The sequence below is a fragment of the Carassius carassius genome, chromosome 16 (assembly GCF_963082965.1).
Source record: "Carassius carassius chromosome 16, fCarCar2.1, whole genome shotgun sequence".
Taxonomy (NCBI): Eukaryota; Metazoa; Chordata; class Actinopteri; order Cypriniformes; family Cyprinidae; genus Carassius; species Carassius carassius.
The window spans coordinates 5407248-5425665 of NC_081770.1; the positions used below are offsets into that span (position 1 = coordinate 5407248).

The window sequence follows — 18418 nt, forward strand, 5'->3', positions numbered from 1 at the left end:
CCACATCTATCAGCGGATCCCCGTCTTATGTGCAGACATATTAGGGATCTGCTGACAGTGATGGATCCATTTTTAACATTTCAGCACCGAATGGTATCGCTGTCGTGTGAGCAGCACTCGGTGAAGAGCATGAAGCAGTGAGCATTGAACCCAATCACAGATGTATCTGTTGAGCACGTGAAAACAATCATCGCTGTTTAAGAATCTGCTCAACATTGCTCAAAGTGGGAAATGGATGTTTTTAAAATTTCAGTACCGAATGGTATCGAGGTCGGTACTTTAGACAACACTACTTTTTGTGTGCAAAGAATAGAAAAATAGCAACTTTATTTAATGATTTCTTCTCTTCCAGTCAGTCACCGCTGCCATCTGCGACTCGTTCGTTTGATGCTGCTGACATAGAACACGTTTGCGCTGCTCCTTGTTTACAAGCAGAAAAATACACAGGCATGTATCATAGTACTGTCGTGAATGTGCGTAGAGGATTGAAATAGAAGAGAAGAAATCATTGAATGAAATCGTTCTCTCCCGGACAAGAAGTTTTCTCGTATCTTCATAAAATTATGGTTGAACCACTGAGGTCACATGGACTATTTAACCGTTGTCCTTACTACCTTTCTGGGATGCTATCTTTGCAGGGTCAGAAAGCTCTTAAATTTGATCAAAAATATCTTAATTTTTGTTCAGAAGATGAACAAAGGTTTACAGGTTTGAAACGACAAGAGGGTGCGTAATTAATGACATCATTTTAATTTTGGGGTGAACTGTCCTGTTCAATTATGAGTAGCTTTACCTCAAATCTACAGTTTTACCGTATTGTCTCTGAGACTGTTGAAAATATCCAGTGGAGTGGTTTAGACCACCACCAGGGGTCGAACCCAACAAAGCCAACCTGGTTTGGAAAAGCTGACGATCTCTCCCTCTCTCCCCATAGGGTACCGGCCGCCCCAGGACACAGCTGGATGGCAGCTGTAGAGCATTTGGATGTGAAGTGGGTGGGTGGGAGGTGCGGCTGTGGTGGGGAGGGTTCCTGGCATCGTGATTTGGTGGATAAACAGAAATGAAAATCACATTGCCAGGGATTTCCACTCCTGCACAGTTCTTCAGGTCCCCCACACCTACAAAGCCTCCCGCTGGTACGTATCCAGCTCCCGATCGGCTGTATTTTGGAGATCCTGTAAAAAGCACAGAGATTTGTCTGAATTAGTCTGTCAGGGCACTTGTGTGTATGTAGCTTATAGTCAACACGGGCTGTGTTTACTTTATTAATGTGCATTCCTGTTTTTATTGTGCTGGTTTTATCATTCATCAGAATGTACTTGCTCCACCTAGGAAATGATTTTACTTTAATAAGTCAAGCATGACTATTACTAATGCTCATTCTTGGGGTTATGGATTTTTAAAAAAACCTAACCGTGAGAATTAAACTTTGGTTGCTTGCTTTTCTAAGAAGCTGGACTTGTTTTTGGCCGGTGGTTGATGAAATGTGCAAAAATATCCCAGGAGGACCCGTGAAGAACCAAAATAGAGCCCTTTCCACATTTACCAATGAACAATCATCATAGCAATCACATAGCAATGTGTTAAATCCACTAAAAACACAGCAACACCCTTGCAATCACCAAAAACATTCTTGCATTGTATTAGTGAGTTTTACCTTAACAAACACGCACATGTTCTTCTGAAAATGTAAAATTCTCTTTTTTTAACAGACTGCTTGCTAGAGGATATTGAGATTCAGTTTTTGTTTATGTAACCTTAATGCGAGTGCAACTGCTTGGTGTGTTTTTCAGATTCAATAATACAAACAGTGACTCATCGCTTTGGAAATATCATGTTTCCTCAGGAATGACAGATAATGGCTTACTGGAATATCGGCGAAGGCAAAAGGGCATCTGGCAAGTTTCAAAAAGAATGCAAACCTCATTTGACACCCACAGCGCTTAGGCCTGATATCAGACGGTATGTTATAAATGACTGAAAAATCCTAAGTTAAAAATGCTCTGCATGAGCTTTTACAGTCCCAAAGCCTCCCCTAGTGACCTAGTACTATGGTCTTGATACTGTGTTTATATATAAATAATTATATAAAAATATAATGCTATATACATGTAATATTAATTAATTACTCACCCTCATGTCTTTCCGAAACCATAAGACCTTCGTTCATCTTCAGAAAACAAATGAATATATTTCTGATGAAACCCGAGAGCTTTCTGACCCTCCACTGAGAGCAATGCAACTGAAATGTTCCCAGGCCCAGAAAAGCAGTAAGGACATCGTTAAATAGTCCATGTGACATCAATGGTTCAACCTTTATTTTACGAAGCAATGAGAATTCTTTTTAGGTGCAAAGAAAACAGAAATAACAACTTTGTTCAACAATTTCTTCCACCATTATTGAGAGTACACAATCTTAAGTTGTGTTCCAAATATTTTGGGGTGAACTATGCCTTTAAGAATTATTTGATTTAAAATTGCAGTGATATATAACACTCAATATAGTGTAGGTATAGTAGGTATAAACACTAAATCCATCTTGTTACTAGCTAATACCCCTCGTTTGTCACACCCTTTCCATCTCGAGTTCGTCCAGCAGGTCATCGCTTGCTTAAGGCGCAGAGCTTAGCTAATTGGTGAGCATTGATCCCTTAAGAATACTGTTCACAGTGGCTAAGTTCAGTGCCTGAAGTGAACTGAATGACGATATGTGTACCGTGAAGTCCGCCCGTCCCATTGTGGACAGGTGATGTCCACTTACTTTTTCTGACATCAAAGTGAGGAAGGGCAGAAACTTGGTGTAATTAAGGGTGGGGTGCCAGATAATGTGAACCTACTTAGGACATGTACACAAGAGAGGGAAAATTGAGCTCTTAGACTTAGTTAGCATCAGCTAGCATATCTGAGAACCATTAGCCGGAGCAGATGATGTGAATGTGTCAGCTTTCATTTTATAGCTCAGGTACGAATCACTTTGTCGAACACAATGGAAGTGCTGACACACAAGTTTCAAGTACATTTAGACCAGTTATTTTGTGTTAGTTTGTTTACACAATCGTTTGAAAGCTGCAAGGTGTGGATATTCCAAGAATCATTATCTACCATGAATCATTATCTGTCACTTTGATGGACTGAGTTGAACATTTTTTGTCCTGCTGTCATTTTCTGTCAAAATGAAAGTCGTTACAGATTTGCATTAAACCACACAATTAGAAAGTAGAATGCAAATTCTATCAAGTGGGAAATCCCTCCAAGGAATGTGTTTGTTTAGTTTGTTTAAGTGTTCATTTGTTCATTAGTTTTATGTTTTATGAATTTGGTCCTAAAAACTTTTGTTTAAAAAAAGTCAAAGTGGTTAATTATTACATCTATAATAATAATAATAATAATAATAATACTAAAACTTAGCATTAATGTGACTTTGGGAATGTTTTAAAGACAATAGGTCTCATTAATAAGGAAGTGCATAGAATGATCCTTAATGTGAATCTGTGAGTATTATTTGCATGTTTTATAATGTGGGAATTATAAAATGCACAAAATGTTCCTTAAATAAATATATTATTTCAAATGTATAAATCACAGTTAATTTTCAATACAGACGCAATGTGAACAAGAGCATCAACAAAAACAAATATCCTTTTCAGTTTTTTCTTTTAGGAAATTATTAATATAATTAATGACAGTTATGTATTATCACAAAGCAGTTAAAATGTTACTCATTTATGCATATAATAGTAGTACTACATATTGTGCCTATTTATCTTAACGTTATTATTATAATTTTTTATTAATTAAAAAGTTTGTACACATACTCTTCCGTTGGCATCATAGATTGTTTAAAAGCATAGATGTCGTGTCCGTGCTGTCCCCTAGATTTCTGAAGAGCATTTTTGAAGCTCAAAGTGGGCGGAGCAGGCCATCGCCATCTTGGCAGCACGTCACTGTGCATCACTCGCGGATAATCGGAAAAGAGGTGGGAGCTGGTTGCTGAAACCACACCCACCTAGCTCGATGGCGGTTACAGCAGCGGCAATCCACCTGTCACTCAAGTGGCCACGCCCTTAATTATGTAGAACTTTAAGTCTTACTGTAATTTAAATGGATGCGTTATAAATAAATTAAAAAACACCCCCTCATAGGTTAGCTATATAGGTGGGCATTTTAACATGGGGACTCCCTTTTGGAGCCAACCTCTAGTGGCCAGTCGATGAATTGCAGTTTTAGTCACTTCTGTGTTGGTTTCATGAGAGAGACTGAAAGGTTGCCAGTTGGTTGGCATACGTTTTAAAATTTTCAGATCATTTTGTACCTTTATGAAACCATGAAATTTAGGGTTAAATCCAAGTGTGTTTTATACAGTATTTTTGTCTAAATGACGGAAAATTGTAAGAAATAAAGTTTTCAACTTAGCGAAATTTTACAGGCAGAGACATCCAATATGTCTATTGTAAAAAGAGCTGCCATGTATTTAAGAACAGCTTTGGCAAATTCACATGACCAACTTGAACCCATTGCGAAATCTGCATGGGCAAATATTTCTAAATACTAAAGTGACTGAATTTCGCCATTGAAAATTTGTTGAACAACCGCACCTAAACTTAAAACATGTTTGAGAACATGATGGATTGTCGTTGTAGATGTTTGCTCTTGCCAGCTGCGGTAACTTATGGCTTCCCTGAAATGTGATGTCATAACCAACCTTTTATTTTTCCAGACAAATCCTCTCAGATCATTTGAAGAATTGCGATGGTGTGGTGTTGACAAAACAATAAAGGGCTGTGCCCTCTTGTGCCTGCTAAACTGGTATCAGTTTCTTGAATAAATGCTGGCTCAGTTCAGCAGGAACAGGAGTGAAGCCCTATATCCACTGCTGCACTCTCCTCCAATCAGAATGCAATGTGCGTCAGTATCCTCCAATCAGCACACAGATTCCTCTACTCTCATCCAGTTAGCATGAAGTGTGCTTCTCTTTTTCTCGGTTACATAAACATCTGTCATCACTGAATATAAAACATGTTTTCAAGCGAACCAACCTCAATGAAATATGAATGGTTAACCAATTTTTTGCATACTTATTAAAACCATATCCATTCCATATTGTTCTCAGCACACGCATGCCATGGGAATGCACGATATTGAAATCTGAAGATGTATGATCAGCATGGTTTTACCTCATGTTCGGCGTGCATGAGAAACACTAGCAGTGTCTCTGCGTGTTAAAGATAGTTCGAATTAATCATGGTGGGAGACTTATTTTAGGTGGCGGTGTCATATTCATTTACGCACATAAAAAATGGAAGACTTCAGGTAGATCATAAATCTAATTCAGACTGTTAACTTTCTGAGGCTAACTTTGGCTTTTCCTTTTCTGTATCTTACCAGAACCATTAGAGGAAGGATTACAACTGGACAAATTTTAAGTTAATTAATCGGATATTATTTAGATATACATACATAAATATAAAATAGCATTTTCGTAGTTCTCTTTGTCTAATATGTACAAGAATTCAAAAGGTTCAACTGTAAAGAAGATTGGAAATGTGTGTGGTTTTGGTATTATACTAATGGCATTAGTATGTCATTGCTAAGGTTTATGGCGCATTTTTAAATGTATTGTGTGTTAGTCCTAAAAAATAAAACTAATAAAATACTACTCAAAATGCTGCATAATTGGACAGTGTCTTGTTCATTGATCTGTTATCTCTGAAGGACAGTTTCTGAGAGACATACTGCAGGTCTCTTGGCCTTACTTGAACCGTTCTCCTCAGTCTGCAGCATTGACAGCTACTTGGAAAGATTTGTGCTGCTCAGAAACAATTATAGGTCATAAATGCATCAGCGGGAAGGAGCTGCGGGGATAAAAGCGAAAAGCCTCTTATTTTAGTTTCACAGCGATTTCAGAGTCCTTTTATCATGCGCTCAGAGACTGACCAGATTTCGTGACGTGACCTCCTTAAGTTGTTTGATATTGTTGTTTTTTTTCCCTGCACCACCGTGTAGTCAGTGTGTTCGTGGTCCAGACCAGAGCTGTGCACTATATAATTGATTTAACTTGAACAAGACCAGCTGTGCAATAAAGGAGCAAAGCCGCGTTGAGAAACCCGCGGCGCTGTGTCCGTAGATCCTCCTGGATCACGATTCAGCGCGAAAAGAAAAGGATTTCACATGTGTGCTGAAAGTACGACTTTTCCACATATTTATAAAAATACATTTAAAGACATGTTGACACCACATGAATGCCTGTGAGGTCCATTTGCGACAGGCGAACAGTCGTCCAATCAGCATGCAGCATGTTTTCCTCTCCTCCAATCAGCATGCAGACATTACTTAGGCTTGTTTTCTCAGGCAACGACTGGGTTAATTTTATCCTCGACGATCTGGCAAGCATTTCTCAAGTTAAATCATGTAGCAACTGAATAACGATAAACACATGCTTAATTTCTTGTCCTAAATGGAAGAATCCTGTTTATGGTGCCTAGAGCCAAATTTATATCTCACAGTGAAATGATATGCAAATCACCATAATAAGCAGGGAACACGTTTATCTGATCTGTTCTTTGTATTTGATTGATGGAGATGTTTTTTTCCAAAGATGCCAAAACAACACAATTATATTAATTAAATAAGACACTAGACAATGGGAATGTTGTGGCTGTCTTGATTTCTCCTCTGGATTGTCGATTAACTGAAATGTTGAATTCATTTGCGTGGACTCCATAAAGGTTTGAACTGCTGTCAAGCTAACCAACTACAAATATGCAGAAACCGCCGAACTACCTTAATCCGAGGACCCACCGAGAACTTCCTCATTATCTGTCTGGAGAACACCTGGAGGCTAAGCGGTGTAATCATGGCGGGACGGGACGCTCTGTCTGCACGCAACCGCGGTTAACCCTTTCCTGCCCTCTGTAATGAGAAGAACATATATTCGTGTTTCCTTCATTACAACACGCTTTCGTAAACTAAACTGAGTCATCTCAGGAACGTGTTTTCCGGTGCGTGGCGGCTCTCTGTCTTAAGGCAAGTTCACACCACGAATGATTAATGTCACCGCAACAACGGACAATAACGTTCTGTTTATATAAGCGCGCGCTGTTGTTATGACAACTGCAGATTTAAATTTCCGCGCTCTTTACTGTTGGGTGGATTCTGATTGGCTGTATTTTATTGCTCTGGTGGGGGAAAAAATCGTTTCTGTTAAAAGTTGAATTACTCTAAATAAGGAATGAGCCTATAGTTTTGCATTTGGCAGACAGAGAAATCAAGAACTGTTAAAAGGTGAACCTTGAATGCAGTGCAAGCCGCTTTGGATAAGAGTAAATGTAAATTTAATGTAGATTGAGACCCTGGACCATGAAACCAGTCATAATGGTAACTTTTGTGAAATTGACATTTATACATCATCTGAAAGCTTTCAATACATGCTTTCAATTGATGTAGGGTTTTTTTTATGATAAGACGATATTTGGCCGAGATTGAAATAGGCTATTTGAAAATCTGGAATCTGAGGGTGCAAAAAATAACATAACAATATAATAAAAATGTAAAGTTGTCCAAATTAAGTTCCTAGCAATGCATTACACTTATCATAAATCGAGTTTCGATGCATTTACTGTAGGAAATGTGCAAAATATCTTCATGAAATATGATCTTAATGATTTTTGGAATGAAAGAAAATTTGACCATATTGACTCATACAGTATATTGTTGGCCATTGCTACAAATACACCCATGCTGCTTACGACTGGTTTTGTGATTCAGGGTCACAATAGTGTTATTATAATATTAGAATGCTTATTAAATACGTTATCATTACAGTTATTGCCCTTGTTGTAATAATAGGCTACATGTGTTTGCCTAAAGGAAACATTTCGTTGCTTGCATCAGTTAGGATCACAAACGGACATAAGGTGTGTGCTAATCAGGGGCATGTTGAGTCAGTGTTTGTGTATATTTTCCACGTCTAAGTTAATATTACAGCTAATATGCAAATGATAACAGTTCTTCAGGCAACCTTACTTGTATGTGGACATGTAGGCTACATCTTTTAAAATCATCTGTGGTGTGGCTCTATTCATTTCTTCCATTCATAATGCATTCTTCCAATTGCTGTCTGGATCATCCAGGTGGTTTTAAGAAGGGTTGTCATGTTATTTTTGGAGGGCTGTGGTTTCCCATGCACACTTTAGTGAACGCTGAGTGGATTTCAAAATGTGAATTTTTACACTAATCTAAAAGTATTACTTCTTAGTTGTGTCATATAAAGCTTAAACTGAAACTTGGAATCTTTTGACGAGCGAATATTATTATTTTGTGTATTTTGTATAATATCGTATGCATTATTCATCAGAATTTGATGTATTTGAAATGACTGTACTGTATGAAGTACTGAAGCATTGAAGAAGTCTGTATGCTGTCTCCCTCTTCTGTTCAATGAATGTTGCTGATTCAGAATCCTCAAGAAACCATACATTCTCATTATGAATCAATGCTTTCTTTATTTCCTTTACAAACTTTTGACAAAGTATACACATAATATATTTCCCTGAAAATCGTTTCAAAAGTGCATGTTTAAAATATAAAAAAATCCCTTTATTTAGAATATGAAAATATATCTTTTTTAAATTATAACGTTAATATTGTACATTCTCGTTGAAAACAACAGAAGGCAGTTGGCATTTGAGAATTTTACAGTTCTGATTGCTTTCCTTTGCATTCGGCTCACATGTTTACAGAAATGCATTCAAGTTATGTTTTTTTTTATTGGTTTTTATGTTTTTGTTGCACAGTTGCTCACTTTTACAGTCCTTTCTGCATTTGTCCATCAGCATTGAAACTCGCATCTGCTGACTTCTGATCCACAAAGAGTGAAACGTCACTGAACCCACAAAGATGGTGTGATTGAGGAGGTGCAGTTCCTGTGGCGAAGGTGAAACTCACCTGCCCATTACAGCTCAACCGCTCGATGCAGATAAACAAGAAGTGGTTGAGCTGAGGCGTGGTTTCTTATAATTCTTGGGTTCGGGCTGAGGGCTGGTGCTCAGGTTTCGCACCTTGCTGAAGCTGTTGCGCAGACTGCTACGTCGACTCCCAGAGGTGCTGGAAGTCTCCTTGGACATGAAAGTCTTGGGGTCGCACAGTCCCGCCTTCAGACAGCAGCAGCACAGGAGCTTCGCAATGGCTTTGCGCAGCTCCAGGCTGCCAAATGAGTAAATTAGCGGGTTCATGGCCGAGTTGATCACTGCCATGGCGATAACCCATTCGGGATTGAATAGCGTGCTGCAATTACGAGAGTAGCAGAAGAAGTCCACCAACAGGAGGATGAACAAAGGACCCCAGCACACCATGAAGACTCCAACGATGGAGATGACAGCCTTCAGGAGGCGCAGCGAACGCTTGCTGTTGCGTACAGATATGGTATCGGTGCTACTGCGGACGTGGCAGTAGATGGAAAAATAGAGAGCGCCGATTGTGAGCAGGATTATGAAGAAGATGACCAGGGCAAACAAGATGTAGCTCTTGGAGTAGAGTGGCAGCAGCGTGGAGCAACTTCTTAGATCGCAAACGCAGTTCCAACCCATCAGCGGAAGGAATCCGATTATGAGCGCTGTTACCCAGCAGAGCAACACCATTATGTAGATACGGTAAGTCTTTGTGGCAGTTTTCCGCTGGACGGGCTTCATCATAGTGGCATAGCGCTCCACTGCGATCAACAGCAGGCTGAATATGGATGCCGCCAAGGCAACAAACAAAAGTCCTTCGCGGAATAACCACAGAACTGGGCTTAGCTTGAAAGTGTGGTCACCAGACATGCAGATGTTAACCACATAGGCGGATCCAGTCAGCAAGTCACTCAGTGCGATGTTGGCGATGCAGATGAATATCCAGCGGTGGCGCAGACGGATGCCGAACAGCACGGCCAGCAACACCATGAGGTTCTCCAGGATGATGAAGAAGCTGATGCACAGGAACAGGATGGTGATGGCGCTCATGCCCTTCTTTGAGGGCTTGCGGTGTTGAAGGCGTCCGGTGTAGTTGTAATGCTCCAGGATGAGACTGCTGCTGGTGCTGTTGTAGATGTCGAGACAGGAAGAGGTGGAGCTGAAAGAACGCAGGACCTCCATGGTTTGAGAAGCTGGAACGTGGAGTTGAATCTCACTGGGGTCGTTTCAGTCTTCAATGCAATCCGACTCCAGGCAATCAGACTCCGGCTTCTCAGGAATATCCGTGCCCTCTTTCTGAGTGACCTGATGGAAAACAGATGATTTGACAGTCAGTTAATTATTTTTGGGTTCTGAACCGCATCAAAATTGAAGATTCAAATTTGCCACTCTTAAAATAAAGGTTCCAAAAAGGAGTTTTCACAACAAAGTCATAGAATAACCATTTTGGGTCCCCAAAGAACCTTTTAGTGAACAATTCTTTATAATTATTTTTTTAAGAACCCATTTTCCACTTTAAAGACAATGGAAAGATTCAATGAATGTTGAAGGGTCTTCAATGAAACTATCAATGCCAATAAAGAAGCGATACAATAAACTAATAAAGAACCTATTTTTAGGAGTGTATGCCAAATGAGGGTCGTCATGTTTGTTAAAGTCATCGGCCCAAAGGTGATGGAATATAAACATTCATTTTTACTAAGCTACCCTGCTATCATGTGGTTGTAAAAAACAATCTTGGTTTAAAATTGAGTTCACATCACAGGGAACGTCCCGCTGGCACTAAATGTCTTGCTTAAGTGCACAATGGTGTCATTTCAGTAGTTTGTGGAGCCCATTTCGGTTACCAGATTTACCACTAGATTACACATCACTGCCTACAATATACAGAATAATGACAAGAATAGTAAAGAATTATTCAAATATCGTATGTATATATATATATATATATATATATATATATATATATATATATATTGTTTAAAAACAATATTTTAGAAGTGAACGCATCATAATTGTGACCTAATTTAATCTCTGCATGTGTAAAGTACATTTAAATTTCTCTAGTTTCACTACTGCACTTGTGGTTAAGAGGGCGCATGTGGCATATTTAAAGAGCCAACACGTGACCACCCAAAACATAGTAAATGCAATAAATCAATCAATGAATAAATAAATAACAAAAAATCTTTTAAATTAAAATACACACATATAGGTTAATTTTAAAGTTTTTATTTAAGCTAAATAATAAAAAAAATATTTTTTTGTTTTTTCAAATTACTACTAAATAGTTCATAATAAACTTAATAAATATATATATTTTTAAAAAATGTTAATAATTTTATTACTTATCTTTTTCAAATAAAAACCAATGACATTTAGCTGGTGGGTCTGAACTCACCTCTTATCTGTGATGCTGGTGTAACTGGTATTGAGCCATGCTCTGATGCAGAAAGCTCGAGCGCTGGCTCACTGAACGATTATATATGCTGCAGTAACAAGGAAGGAAGCCTTCTTGCAGATATTAGACACACCCAATGGAGAAAGCAAAAATTCTCAGTTTCTACACTTTCTAAAATGCACAATTGTGACATCTTCCCAGAAAGTGTACAAATCATGGATTGCCATGAGAAACATCTTGTTGCATTGCATGCATTTAGATTTGGTAATGAATTTAGTACATTTAGGGAAAGATCTGGCACCTGTATGCTGTTTGCAAAAACATACAGTGAATTATAATGAAAATAAAATAAACTTAATTGAAATAAAACACTTAAAAAAATAAAATACAAACTATATTGAATGCATGTAAATAAAATTGTAAAACAATTTTAGCTTCAATTTATTAAACAATTTACAGTTTTATATGTGCAACTAATATATTTTACACTGCAATAAATGGACGATAAAGATTTAATACTACTACAGGAAGTCATCGTGCCAGTTTCTAGCCAGCATGTGTCGCAGTAGTGAAATAATTTCTCAAGACCCTTTAAATATAACTGATGCTACAAAAAAAATTCTTACAACAGTTTTAAAGTTGCTATAACTGATATTTCTCAGAAGCCAGTCAGCAAACAGGAAGACCTGATGACCTAGTAAAGTGGCCTCCTCCCTTACTGTTTTCAGTTCACCTCACCCAGCTGGGTGGAAACACACATACACACACGTGTGTGTTTCACTATATAAGTGAAGACATCGCACAGACTTTCTATCACCTAACCCAACACCCAAACCTTCTTGTCACATAAACATGTGCAAAACACAAAATTGAAAGAAAAACGATTTATAAGACTTTTTTTGATTAGTAAGGACCAGTAAAATGTCCTCACTAGTGCGTTGTCACATTATTTCTGTATATAAGTAGTTAATCAACTAGTTAAACAAGCACACACAGACACACACACACATTCATCTGCATGTCTGTTTTATATGCATTCAATTTTCAATCAATGGATTTTCCCAGCATTGACAAAGTAATGCATGGCGATCATAAATATATTGCATGTGCAATGATTCACTCAGTTGTTAGTTTCACCTGTAAACCTTATTAAGCTAGAAAGCATTCAGGGTTTTTTTGCATTTACTTGTGGGCGATCAAGGGTGAAAGCAATCCAATTTATGGTTTAAATGGTTTAAAATAAACCCGAGTGGAATTACCAGGTTTCTTTTCCTAATTTTTGTATTGTTTTATACCATTTAAATGTTGGGGTAAGATAAAGGAGGGGGCCCTTCTGAAACTACCACATCCTGTAAGAAACAACACCCTTCACAGTTACCAACGCCCTGTTGACGCTTGTGCGCAAAAAAAATGTGTTATCAGAGAAAGTCACAATAAAGCAATACTGTCTCACTATAAAACTCGATCATGCATGCACCAACTGAACCTGCGTGACAAATGAGTTGTTTACAGTTTGGGGAAGGATTCAGCCTTATTAGAAAAAGCTCCACACCACACAAAAATGCCTTTTATGGGTGTTTTAATCTTTGTGCATGAATCCATTCTTCAGATTTGACTTTAAAAGCAAACTTTCCGTAAAAAAAAAAAAAACATAACCATTTGGATGTACTTGAGTGAATTTACACGTCTCATGATCATAAAAATCTTTTTATTTTTAACAACACGCCTAAATGCATGAGTTCCTCCTTCGGTTGTGTTTAAAATCATTCAGGGATGCACCTCATGACACTGATTGAAGAAACATAAATATAAGAGTTTTAATTTACATGGCATCGTTCCCATACCTCAATTTGTTATTTTAGAGCTGTTAAATAAAAATGTACAGAATACACTAATAAAGAGCGAGTAGATGTGGAAAAGGTTCTTATAAATGTGGGACATTCTTTTTCACAAATCTTTGAATATTTACGTTGCATGCTGCATGCACTGTGCAATTTCCTCAAGGTACCAGCTCACACTGTATGAGCAGATCACATGCGATGTAAAGTCAAAGCTCGTGATTTACATGCTCAACCTAAAGCAATGGCCAAAAGTTTTGAGAATGACACAAATATTAATTTTCACAAAGTCTGCTGCCTCCGTTTTTATAATGGCAATTTGCATATAGTCCAGAATGTTTTGAAGAGTGATCAGATGCAGTTAATTGCAAAGTCCCCCTTCGTCATGAAAATGAACTCAATCCCAAAAACATTGCCACTGGAATTGAGTTCGAATAACAGACTGGAAGCTTTAAAAGGAGGATGGTGCTTGAAATCATTGTTCTTCCTATGGTAACCTACAAGGAAACACATGCAGTTACCATTGCTTTGCACAAAAAAGGGATTCCCAGGCAAGGATAATGCTGCTAGTAAGATTGCACCTAAATCAATCATTTATTGGATCATCAAGGGCTTCAAGTGGAGTGGTTCGATTGCTGTGAAGAAGGCTCCAGGGCACACAAGTGCAAGGACCGTCTCCTAAAGTTGATTCAGCTGCGGGATCGTGTCTCCAGCAGTGCAGAGCTTGCTCAGGAATGGCAGCAGGTTGGTGTGAGCGCATCTGCACGCACAATGAGGACAAGACTTTTGGACAACGGCCTGGTGTCAAGAAGGGCAGCAAAGAAGCCACTTCTCTCCAAGATAAAGGACAGACTGAAATTCTGCAGGAAGTAGAAGATTTGGACAGCAGAAGACTGGTGCAAAGTTAATTCTTCTGTTGAAGCTCCCTTCCGACTGTTTGGAAACTCAATTGTTTGGAGAAGAGAAGGTGAAGCCTGCCATGAGTCCTGTGTTGTGCCAACAGTGAAGCATCCTGAGACCATCTATGTGTGAGGTTGCTTTTCAACCAAGGGAGTGGGCTCTCTCATAACTCTGCCCAAAAACACTGCCATGAATAAAGGAAGCCCTGCAAGAGCGGCTTCTTCCAGCGATCCATGAGCAATTTGGTGATGATCCGTGCATTTTCCAGCATGATGGAGCACCATGTCACAAAGCAAGAGTGATGAAGAAGTGGCTCAAAGATCATTACTTTGAAATTTGGATCCGTGGCCAAGCAACTCCCCGGATCTTAATCCCATAGAGAACCTGTGGTCAGTCCTCAAAGGTGAGTGGACAAGCAGAAACCCACAAATTGTGATCAACTCTGAGAACTAGACGTGGAACAGCTGAACTGAGTAGCTGGTTATTTGCGTGCTGTGTTTGGTGCGCACCATAGACTGTATAAAAACATGGACGTAGTGTCCGTGACGTCACCCGTAGACTCCTGAAGTGTGTTTTTGAAGCCTAAAGTGTGTAGAGCTGGCCGTCGCCATCTTGGCAGCGCGTCACCGCGCGACTCTCCCGGACAATCAAAAATGGGCAAAAAGGCGGGAGCTAGTTGCTGAAGCCACACCCACCCAGCACAACGGCATTGTCAGCAGCGGCAATCCACCTGTCACTCAAGTGGCCACGCCCTTAATTATGCAGAACTTCAAGTCTTAATATAATTTAAATGGATGAGTTATAAAAAAATTCACCCCCCTCACAGTTGTCATGAAGGGCAAAATTAGCTATTTAGACCAAAATCATTTTTTTAACCAGGCTGTAAACATGTTTTTTCCTGCTGTAAAGTTGGGCATTTTAACATGGGGAGTCTATGGAACTGACTCCCTTTTGCAGCCAGCCTCAAGATGCCAGTCGATGAATTGCAGTTTTAGTCACTTCCTTATTGGCCTCACGAGAGAGTGCGGGAGGTTGGCGCTCAGTGCGCACGCAGAGAGATAGCCGCGTCTCACAGACAGCAACACTGAATCGAGCTCTCCTTTAAGAAGTTCTCCTCGAAGTTCCTCCTGAACGAACAAATACAAATCACAGTTAAAACAGAAAAGGATGTGAAAGAGCCCACTTCAGCACCTGCAGTGTTCTGGTGTTCAGGGCTCATGCAGAGAGACGAGTCTCAATACGCTTGAAGTGAATACGTCTTAAGTGAAAATAAACATTTGAGAAAATATCAGATGTGTATTATATTGGATGCATTGTCTCTTAAAGTGACCGAGCCGAATTTAGCTGACAGCTGCTGTAAAGGAATTGTAGCTAGATTATTAATTGTATTGCAACGTTATATTGTCCTAAAGTCTATTTCTCACTGTGTACCACTTGCATAAACACTGCATCCATAGGCAATATTATCCGTGGGGGCTGCCATCTTTGTTTCGCAGGCTTTGTGATGTCAGCATTAATAATGGCATTAATCCAAGAAAATGAAAGAAAGAAAATCACTCACTACTATATATATATATATATATATATATATATATATATATATATATATATATATATAAATAATTTTTTTTTCTCTAGTAGGTACAGGACAGTATAATTCATTTATGTAAGTGAGGACAGCAAAATAAAGTGAACTGTTCCATATTATAACGGAAAAAAAATCTTCATACAGTGGACTACTAGTGAAATTGATAGAAACAAAACCAAACAAAAACACCTTGGGGCCAAACCACATTCAGACACTTTGACCTCACCATGTTTTGTTTACGTGTTTTATTTTTCCGAATTGCTAATGCAACCTTTTCACACCACAGACTGACTAAATTAACTAAACTAAATTAAGCATTGCTTGGAAATTAGTCAACAAAGTATTAATAGTTGTGTAAATATTGTCATATTGACAGTTGTCTGAAGTTTGGGTTGATTGTAATCCTTTACATACCTTTCCATAAAACTAATCTGACATTATCAAGACGAATTTGTTCTGACACAGTTTAACTCTGAGTTCTTGTCACATTTTATTACCATTTTCATATAGCATATAAATTGTAATAATTTTAGAAATGTTGATGGTGTCTGAATAAATTTTGGTTTGACCGTTTACAGTGAAGACAGTGCAGTGCTATTTTACCTGGACACCTACAAAAAAAAAAAAAAAAAAAAAAACTTAAGTCCGACGTGCTTGTCTTTATCGCTTATTGCAAAATGATGGACAACGGTTGATATTTCTAATAATATATATTTCTAAAAATATCTGCCTCTTTTTGTTTTCTTTCTTGCTGTATTAAAGATTAAATAGCCTATTTAAAATTCTATTTCCGCGCATGCGCAGTGAGGAAAAAAGCGCAATGGTTCGCAGCTCTGCTTCCAGTGTGTTATACCCTCACGAGGAGCAACTAGAATTTCTGAAATGTCAGAAATACATCCGACCGTCCGATTGCATGTGGGAGAGACTTATATCGGTTCTCGTTTTGTTCACTGCACGTATGGAAAGCGGTTTTAACATTTAACCTTTAGCTATCTATTTCATGGTACTAGTAGGCTACTTTTTTTTAGATACTAGTATCTTTTACATTAAGTACTAGTGTTTATTCTTTAGGTACTAGTACTTATTCAAATAGTGACTAGTAGCGTAGTCTATTTATAATTATACTTAATAGATACTAGTACTTTTTAAATTTTCATTTCAACCCAGTATGGTAATCGTGTGCTGAATATTAATGAGCCAGCAACATATAGGAGAGAAATTAGACAGGAAACAGAAACAAGGGGATGGATGTACTTTTTTTTAGGAAACCTCACGGAAAGGGAACAATTATTTGTACACAAGCACATAGAAAACTTATTTTTGTCAGTTTTGTAAACACTGTAATTTGTAAACCTGGTAGCCTAATGTGTTTGTTGGTCATCGAGTGACCTCTGCTGGCAGTATTGAGATAAGACACCAATTTTATTATCTGTTATTTTCCTATTTTTCCTGCAATATAAACAATAAATTTCATTCCAGGCTGTACATTAACTTATTATTATTATTTCTTTTGCATATAACACTGGTGCTACATTGAATGTTTTTGAATTAATATTATTTACAGGGTACACTGGTGTTAAAGACACTGAATGTTTTTACATTAATATTCTGTACAGGGTACACTGATGCGACACACTCTGAATATTTTTTATATTAATGTTCTGTACAGGGCACACAAAATCCAAAACTTATGGTTTTCAGACAAATATTTTCTTTATTTGAAAAAAAAAGAAGGCCAAAAATGAAAAAAAAAAAAAATAATAATAATAATAAAAACAGGTTTGCTGTACAATTTGACAATATATGGTTTAATCTGTGCTCTTCGAGCCATCTCGGGTATTATTATGAGAATAAAGTATATTTAAAAAGCAATGCTAATCGACATAACCTTTGTCACTGTATAGAATAATATAAGGTGGCATGATTTCTGCCTCATTCTGTTTAATAAAACCGTGTCAAATCACAAAAATATGTTATTTCAAATACTTGACTGATGTTGTGAAGTGAATTTGGACTAAAACACATCATTAAACTTCTGTTGGATAACAGGTCTGTAATCTTTCCTTGTGTTTTCATGGTAACTAATTAGCAAGACAAGCTAACATACAAAGCCTTACTTAAAAATCTAATTAATTCTGCATAATAATGTATTGTATTACCATGTGGACTCTGATTGGACGGTGGAGATGTTCTCATGTTTATGATTCGTTTAAATGAAGATATCTCTAAATGCATTCTCACTAGTTCTTTATGAGGTTGGAGATATCTCCAAATGAACAGGGACTCGTAGTTATGCTGTTTTTGATATCATTTCTGACTAGTCATTATTGCAATAGTAACTAGTATCTATTCAAATATTATTAGTGAGCGTTCATTAGATACTAGTACTTATTTTTTAGATACTAGTACTTATTCATTAGGTGCTAGTAATTTTTTATTAGACACTAGTATCTTTTGTTATTATTACTAGTAACAGACATTTGTCTGGTCTGACAGACTTGTTCAGGATATCTGATTTCGTACCGACATCTAGCTGTAGTTTCATGTCATTACATTTGAGATATTTTTTTTTAAACAAACTGTATTACACACATTCATCCACAAGGGTTTGCACTTTGCACACCTTTAGATTCTCAATTCTCAGAAATAAGAATTGTGCTTTATTGCCAAAATGTTTGCAGTTCAATGCCAATAATGCAAAATAAATGTGCAAGGGTGAAGATTAGTTTGTTTCTTCATCAGATGT

The 18418-nt window shown here is 37.8% G+C and overlaps 1 protein-coding gene and 1 long non-coding RNA gene across 2 annotated transcripts; one reads left to right on the top strand and one right to left on the bottom strand.

The window, feature by feature from the left end:
* Window positions 1–1005: 1005 nt before the first annotated feature.
* On the top strand, window positions 1006–7158 carry LOC132159511 (uncharacterized). Its single transcript, XR_009437860.1, has 3 exons — window positions 1006–1136; window positions 1847–1962; window positions 6766–7158. It is a non-coding gene; the product is annotated as an uncharacterized LOC132159511 (long non-coding RNA).
* Window positions 7159–8475: 1317 nt separating this feature from the next.
* Window positions 8476–11489, bottom strand: LOC132159512 (sphingosine 1-phosphate receptor 4-like). The gene is made up of 2 exons (XM_059569052.1): window positions 11347–11489; window positions 8476–10250 (listed from the first exon to the last, which is right to left on the bottom strand). Exon 2 carries the CDS (start codon window positions 10125–10127, stop codon window positions 8958–8960), a length of 1170 nt encoding a protein of 389 aa, XP_059425035.1. The 5' UTR covers window positions 10128–10250; window positions 11347–11489; the 3' UTR covers window positions 8476–8957.
* Between the last annotated feature and the right edge of the window lie 6929 nt (window positions 11490–18418).